The sequence below is a fragment of the Gymnoscopelus braueri genome (genome assembly GCF_963280865.1).
Source record: "Gymnoscopelus braueri genome assembly, chromosome: 4".
Taxonomy (NCBI): domain Eukaryota; kingdom Metazoa; phylum Chordata; class Actinopteri; order Myctophiformes; family Myctophidae; genus Gymnoscopelus; species Gymnoscopelus braueri.
This window is the reverse complement of record NC_137605.1, coordinates 12,286,587-12,294,755: the sequence shown is the minus strand read 5'-3', so window position 1 is coordinate 12,294,755 and position 8,169 is coordinate 12,286,587. Positions and strand designations below refer to the sequence as shown.

Sequence of the window (8,169 nt, the reverse complement as noted above, 5' to 3'; positions counted from 1 at the left end):
GTTATACTGTAGTTCAGCTCAGGTGGCTATACCATACAGTATGATGCTCTTTGCCACAATACATTACATATTTCAAGCTCAGTGCTTAATGAGTCTTCCAGTTTAGTAGACCTTGTATTGTGAAGTTGTACTTCCATGTACTGTTGTTCTCATGTCTTACTAAATAAAGTACATCAATCAATCAATCAATTTGGAATCCAAACTAATGTTGTGGTTGGTCAAAGATTATGAATAGGATTCAAACTCAATGTGTTTTAGTCCTGATTGCAGCAATGTCATAGAACTGGAACTCTGTTTGCAGCCGTTGGAGTCATGCACCTCCTTCTGGCTTCTGCAGATTCTAAAACAGATAGTCCCAATCCTTGATTGGCTGGTTTCAATCTAGTAGATATGATAAAAGACACTATAATATACTCCTTAGATCAGCTTATATCAATCACAGGTGCGTAATTTGTTTCTACAGTGATTCAGTGCATCTGTAGCTGAACGAGGGAAGGGGAGCGCTTGTTTTCCTTCTAAGCACCGCCCGTGACTGAGGGGCTTCGGGCGGGGCTTGTAAGTAAAACAAGCGCTCCCATATCCCTCGCAAACCATCTGCGCTGGTTCCTTGGCAGCAAGGCTAAGTAGCTAGGCTAGCGGTTCACACGGGATGTTCACAGACATAGTAGCTAAATCTGGATTTTTTTAGAATTTGTATCGAACATCTTAGATACAATGAGATTGAGCTAACAGTTAGGTTTTGTTTCTCTATGTGTTTGTTTGGGAAAAGTTGACGTCTAGCACACAGTCATCTGGACTGGCTGAACAGGCACTAGTCTCTGTCAGGAGTTCCTGGTAGCCGGGAACTACTTTCTTGTAGAAGTTGTCCTTGTAGTGAATTATTAAGAACTGTCTTAATTGGGACGTGTCTATGATTTTCATGTTGCCATATTTGTAACCATTTTAGAAAAGCCACCTAAGGTCTCAGTTTACCTCTATTTTATAATGGCTGAGAGGGTCGGATCGAGGCACTCGGATAGCGCCTTGTTCCTCACTACGCCCCTCAGCCATTATAAAATACTCTGTAAACTTCAACCTCTAGTGACTTATTGCTTTATACTAGCACACACTTCTGCATTGGTACTGTGTGAATGACCCCATGAGACCTTGCCTCTAGTGCCACCCTTATTGCACAAAAGATAGTATCTTGTAATATAATAAGCAGACAAATCAGGATAAACCATACTGATGTAGGTGAACTTTCCTCTAGCGCCACCCTCAGTCCAAAATATTCACACAACATAATGCAACATCAAATGGGTAGTTTGCCATGACAAGATCTGCTGCCTATGGTATTAATACTATGGAATGCTAGTGTGGCTTTTAGATTCTTAGACATATTATTGTATTACCTTCTGATGTACGAACCACAAACCGCCACCCGCAGCCTCCGCTCAGGAAACACTAACAAGCTTAAGGAACGGCACACCAACCTCCGCACCATGGGAGACCGAGCATTCTGTGCAGCTGCCCCCCGGCTGTGGAACTCACTCCCAGACCATCTCAGAGCTCCTCAAACTGTGAACACTTTTAAGAGAGCACTAAAAACCTACCATTTTAACAAAGCATTTGGTTAGCTTTTTAAGCCGGTTTTAATAACCCTGTCTCTCCTTTTTAAACTTGTTTTAAACATGTTTTAATCCTGTTTTAGTCTTTTTGATTTTTTTGATTCTTTTGCAAATGGTTTTCGTTATCTGTTTTATTATGTACTGTAGCACTTTGAGGTTTGTTTCAAATGTAAAGTGCAATACAAATAAAATGTATTATTATTATTATTATTATGTATGACTGATACATTTACTGTTTAATTATGTGTATACTGGTAGGCTACTTTGTTTCCGGCTGGCTAGATGATTCCCTGGACTGACCATTAAGTTAACCTCTGTCTTTCAGACCAACAACACCAATGCCATCTACTCCAACACTGTATTTGTCTACCCTGCAAATGATTCTTCTTTCTCAGTTCCTGTGGGTTTTCCCTTCTCCTGTGTTTATCCTCTGGACACAGACACCAGCCTAGATGTGGCTATCAGACCATACCTTGAGTAAGTAACCTATTTTCAAAGTCGCTAGAGACAGTGAGAATACAGTTAGTTACAGTACGCGCGCACACACACACACACACACACACACACACACACACACACACACACACACACACACACACACACACACACACACACACACACACACACACACACACACACACACACACACACACACACACACACGATTCCCAGCCCGACAATGTGTTGAAGTGTCCCTGAACAAGACACTTAACCCTTAACTGTAGACAGACACCGTTTGAACCTTTAAATGTTTCCTTGACAGACTAGAAGATGCCGTGATAGGTGTGGGTTCACCAACCAACGCCTCCATGTCCTTGTTCCAAAACTCCAACTACACAGAGCCTTACCCAGCAGGCCCAGTCACCCTGCCAGTGGGCTCTGCCCTGTATGTAGGAGTATCTGTAGGGGAAACAGATCCAAGGTTTGTGGTCGTTCTGGACGACTGCTACATCACTCACTCCTCCAACCCTGATAACTCCACTCGACACTTCCTCATTCAAAACAAGTATGTTTCATTCTTCAGCCTCAGCAGATGGTTTGTGTCACAATAAACAAGAAATAAAAGAGAGAGTTGGGTAGAAGTTGGGTTCCCACCCAACTTCTACCCAACTGTAGGGTACGGGTTTGTGTGGTAAACAGCCAGTATATTAACTATATTATTATCATTATTAGTCCAGTGTCTTTATCAAATAAATGGAGAATGAAGGATGAAATAGTGATGTGTAACCATGGGCCTACAACGTGACCCTCCTTTTCTTCAGGTGTCCTACCAACCGTCGTCAGGTGAAAGTGGATGAGAGCGGCTCTTCCCTCCAGGCTCGTTTCTCTGCCCTGCTCTTCCTGTTCCATGGAGACTACAGAGATATCTACCTTCACTGCAGCCTCCACCTGTGTGACCAGAGAGCCTCCTCATGTTCTCCTGTAAGTTTCACACTTTCTTTCCACACTCTTCTGTTTCACACACCAGACAGTTAAGTCAGTAGCAAACTGTGTGCTTACTGCTATTCCTTCACCATTCACAGGTTTGCTCAGGGAGGCGTCGTCGCTCCGTTTCCACACCTGTAACCTTCAAATCCATCACCATTGGACCAATCACCTGTGAGTATCAAGAACAACAATAAGAAAGACAGTATTTTATTAAATACAAGGATCTGAAGTGCTGACAACTCAATGTTAAAGTGGATTACATTTGTTTTTGTTTTTCTCTTTGCTTTGGATCTTCAGGGGACAAGCTAGTGGAGTGAACCAGCCAACATCTTTAACTGACTCCAATATATTCAATTTTCTAATCGTATAATTGTATGATTTTTATTTGGTGCGTAGGTTTCATAAACATGCTATGCTATGATTAATCTAATCTAACTAATCATTAACACTTTTTGTGTTTCTCTCTTCTGAAAAAAGATACACATACTGAAAATCAATAATAATGGTAACAAATAAACGGTGATTTGAGCATTAAATGGCAAATCTGTGTCTGCTTCTTCAAGGTTCAAGTACCAAATAAAACATTATATAGTTATTTAGTAAAGAAATATGTAAATGATCAATGATGAAGTATATTTATACAAAAATAAATATATGCAGTCTTAATGTTTATAAAAGTGCTTTAAAAATAACTTGAGTTTTGTAAGAAAAAAAAAAAATACACTGATCATTTAAAGTTTTTCATATCCTTCTTGACATGAAGTGTGTGTCATAACTAATGTAACTCAATAGTGAAAAGACAAGGTGATACTGACAAGCACTTCTATTTAAACATCAACTATACATGAATCCTCCCTGTGTAGATTATTGACAATACACACAATTATAATACACAATATATCCTTCTCAGTAGGTTGAACATCCTATGATTGGGCCATAATATACAGTGCAATACCACAAATTAGCAAATTAACATTAGCCAATCAAATACCACTTGCCTTTTTCTTGATCAAGCAATGTAATATCAATCCTTCTAGTCTCGTGAGGTGCAGATATTAACGATTACTTACTCTCACTCACTCGTTGTGTGGGAAAAAAACCAAATCATACTTTTAGCTCATAAACAAATGCAAATGTAACACCTGTCGAAAAGGTAGTGTAGGACAGTTACCTAATTACAATGGATAGGTTAGAAGTTGGACTAGTTAGGTTTGTCTACTGGAGCCAGAGGGGTAAATAATGAGACCAGATGCAAATCACTTTGAGTTGGCCGGCTCAATTTTATATATTGAATGAAATAGGTAATATAAAGACAAACATAAAACACTAAGCACAAACATAGGACAATAAGCAATAATGAGGTACACCAGGATCTCAATACATTGTTTTCTCAAGATCAAAATCAAATAAACAATCAGGACTTGAATCCAAAAATATCATACTTCACATTTACAATAACCCGGGACAATAAAACGAAAACACATTCACTTACAATGACCCATACACCACTAAGTGGCTATAGAGTAGTCCCAAAGACACAGGGTGACAGTTCCTCACAGAGCAGAGGGTGTGGTGAATATGCGTGTGTGTCAATGTCCAGTTCTGCACTACTGGACATTGATAAACACCTACAGTGTGTGGTTCTGTAGGTGTTTATCACCGCCCAACACTGCACTGCTCCTTGCAGGTGTCGTATATTGTAGGTGCCAGGCCCAGCTGGGTTTGAGATATTAAAGCGGAGAAGACATCCAGATCGGTTCAGAATCATCATTATCCGGTTTATTCAGTAACAACAAACAGCATCATAGCAACAGCATGAGAACCAGGAGCCCTCTCCTCCACACAGCCCTTCGGCTGGTGGAGTGGGACCATCCTGAGTTACATTTTCATTCACCTTTTAAACACTGTAGCTTCACATTTGGGTGGGGGTCACCCTGAAAGGTGACCAGATCAACTCCTTTCATGTCCTTTGATCAATGGCCAATCTGATCTGCAACTGTATGCCAGTCAGGCAGGATGGGAATGGAGACAAAGGCCAGACCTGTTGTCTCTCAGGTTAACAAAGGTGATGTAAATTGCCATTCACACCCAGCAGAGTGTCCCTGATTTTCTATGCAGACACTAGGCTGGGTCTGAATCAACACATTCTTCTTCTTAAATTTAGCAAGGTTACTTTTAACATATAATGTTCATAAAATACAAGCTATCAGGGCCACTATACGACATATATCCCCCCACGAAAGACTTTAACGTCTTTCGCAACCACGTAAATTGAATAACACTTTTCTGAAAAATAACATCAACTCCCACTTACACTTAGCCCGACCCCCCATGACCCCGGCTGGAAGTTAAACAGAACAAAAAGAAATTCAGGAAGATTCAACATCAAACAACACATCAAACAGAACAACTTAGATTCATAAAATACAAGCAATCAGGGCCAATATACGACAGGCAGTGTGTGTGTGTGTGTAACAGAGTTAGAAATACCTGTGTATTAATTTCTACAAAATCTATACGCTTGCCTTTCACTGTATTGTGTAGTTATAAAGCCACCTGGTGGATGAACAGCGCAGCTGCGTGCAGTCACAGTGTCCCTTTTCGCGCACCGTAGTTTGCCTCAGCAGAGGAAATATCCATGCTGCAGGTAAGGTGCACGAAAGCTCCGGTGCATCAATAAATATAATTTTGGGGTTTTATATTAATCATTTTAAATCTTTGTTACACAGATGTATACACTGTATGCTGCTGCTGCGCTGTTGACCACTGTGTCTCATTTATGTACCTATACCAGGTAGGCTTTATTGGATGTGAGATTCACACATTGTTATTTCATTGTTGTCATTATCTTCCATGGGCTATTAGTATTTTGTTCTCCATTTTGTATAGCCCCTGTGTAATTTTGCAGTGATCTGTAAGTTTGTTGTTCATTATAAAATAAGCTCTCAATGGGTTAAAGGTGCTCTATAGAAAAATAAATAAATTAATCACTATACGATCACATGTTTGAAGTTTGCCTCAGCAGAGGAAATATCCATGCTGCAGATTTATACACTGTATGCTGCTGCTGCGCTGTTGACCACTGTGTCTCATTTATGTAATCTCTCAAGAACAGATTCTGCACTGCGTGAGAATCTGTCGTGAAGGCTCGTCGTAACATGTACACACTGGGCTACAAGTGGGCGTGCCTTCAGATCAGGAAGCAGGCCGCGCTTTACCCAATCAAATGTAGTGGGCGGGATTCACATGTCCGTCGATCTTTCCCCCTCGAAACAAACCGAAACTAATTTAACAATAGCGTCCGCGGAGCAGACAAAACCACGGAAATATATTCACATTTTAACTTACTCTTTCATCATAGAAACAAGTGGGCTTATAACCAAAACGATCCATGTTCTCTGGGAGAAGTGGTGTTAGTGTTCCGTGTAGAAATATTGTTAGTGGGAATGAAAACACAAGCGCACCAACCGGAAGTGACGCGGCATAGGCATACACAAACACCGGTCTCCTTGCGCTCTGGCTCTACGTTTTCTTCCCCCCAGAGCCAACAGACATAGAACAAACAGCAGAGGGCGCTGTTTTTCATTTTCAGTTGGCGATGGGTTCCCAGATTGCATTTATGTACCTATACCAGGAGTCCCAAAGTAAAGACCTGAGTGAGAGCAAGTCCTGTGTGGCCGTGTCCATCACTTCTACACCACACCTCCACCAAATACACAGACAGAAAGACAACCTGTTACATGTGTGACAATTTCCTACCACACTGAGGACAAGGGCTACTCTGGGTCTGTCCAAGGAGGGGAGTGTGTCTGATATCTATCACGTTCTGGGTTCTTCCAATCTTCACAGGTTAGCTCGCCATCCTTGGTCGACCAGAGTCAGGCGATGGTGGTGTATCCCTTACACTCAAATTAGTAATGGCAGGTCCAGCAAAATACCATGTGAGTGAGACACAAGGTTTGCAAATGAAATCAGCATCAGCACATCAGTGCTGTCTAGATGATAATGTTGCTTCTCACAACAAGTCAAAGTCATTAATGTTGTGCTTTGATGTACACAACTGACATTATTATTCTATATTTTCTTAAACTGACGTTTTCTGGTGCAAGAGACAAGGAGAGCTAGGGTTCCCAAGCAAAAGTTTGCTGAAGTGGCTCCTTTCTGATCTCACTCTGATTGACTGGAATTTGTTCCACCTGCTCTCTCTGCACACACATAGCCTGGTAAACCCTCCCTCCGGAAATCTCAATTCCATTTCATTTCAGGAGTGAGTCTGGCCTGATCCGCCTGTCTGCAATATTGGCTGTGCTGGAGTTGGGCGGGAGTAATACCGTTGACTGACAACCCCTTCAGCCAATGATAATTTTTCCCCTTCAGCCAATCAGCAGTTCACCAGTCTTAATGTGACGCGACGGGACTTTTGAGACAGCCATACCCAAAATGGGTTGCCTTTTTCGGGTACAATGGTGTCACTGCCCGCCCCTACCGGTTCTCTAATTATTATTTTTTAAATAGGCTTTGTCATGATTAATTGACCACATATATGAAGTTAAACAACTAAATTCTATCCAAACGATATCTTATAAGTAAATTCCGTGCCTCAAAATAGAAGTTAGAGAGCTTTTTGAAGTAAAAAAATTGCGGAGAATTGGCCGCACAAGAAAAAGATGGCTGCCGTTCGTGTTTTGGGCTCACTCGAACTCGCCACCTGATTGGCCAACGTAAGCTGTCAATCACAGAACAATGAGCGACGACGCTGATAGGCCCGGCCGTTTGGCATACAGAGCCAATATTGCAGAAAGGCGGATCATGCCAGACTCACTCCTGAAATGAAATGGAATTGAGATTTCCGGAGGGAGGGTTTACCAGGCTAGCACACACAGGCAACAGGCCCTTTACTTGTTCAGACAGGGCGTTGTCTCTCATCTAATTGGGCCACAGCTTGCTGTCAATCAAGCTGATATAATGAAATGGTTGGATGAACTGATCTGAGGGGTTTTCTGTGTATATTTTACTCAGAGCCCTATATTAGAGAGTTGCGCCAATGAGGGGGCAGAAAACAGCGCTGGTCACGTGACCCCTGCGTCACTCCATAGTGACAAGCGGGAGATTTAAATGCATTATTGTCAATGAG

At 41.6% G+C, this 8,169-nt stretch overlaps 1 protein-coding gene across 1 annotated transcript; it reads left to right on the top strand.

The window, feature by feature from the left end:
* The first annotated feature begins 2,391 nt into the window (after nucleotides 1-2,391).
* Nucleotides 2,392-3,557, top strand: LOC308084598 (pancreatic secretory granule membrane major glycoprotein GP2-like). Its single transcript, XM_080427330.1, has 4 exons — nucleotides 2,392-2,613; nucleotides 2,870-3,029; nucleotides 3,131-3,206; nucleotides 3,333-3,557. Exons 1-4 carry the CDS (start codon nucleotides 2,417-2,419, stop codon nucleotides 3,350-3,352), a joined length of 453 nt encoding a protein of 150 aa, XP_080283456.1. The 5' UTR covers nucleotides 2,392-2,416; the 3' UTR covers nucleotides 3,353-3,557.
* The last annotated feature ends 4,612 nt before the right edge of the window (nucleotides 3,558-8,169 follow it).

Excerpts from the sequence above, each read along its gene's own strand:
- LOC308084598 (XM_080427330.1), top strand. The coding sequence starts at position 2,417 with ATGTCCTTGTTCCAAAACTCCAACTACACAGAGCCTTACCCAGCAGGC. Across the intron at positions 2,614-2,869 it reads CACTTCCTCATTCAAAACAA|GTGTCCTACCAACCGTCGTC; the intron begins GTATGTTTCATT and ends CCTTTTCTTCAG. Across the intron at positions 3,207-3,332 it reads CACCATTGGACCAATCACCT|GGGACAAGCTAGTGGAGTGA; the intron begins GTGAGTATCAAG and ends TTGGATCTTCAG.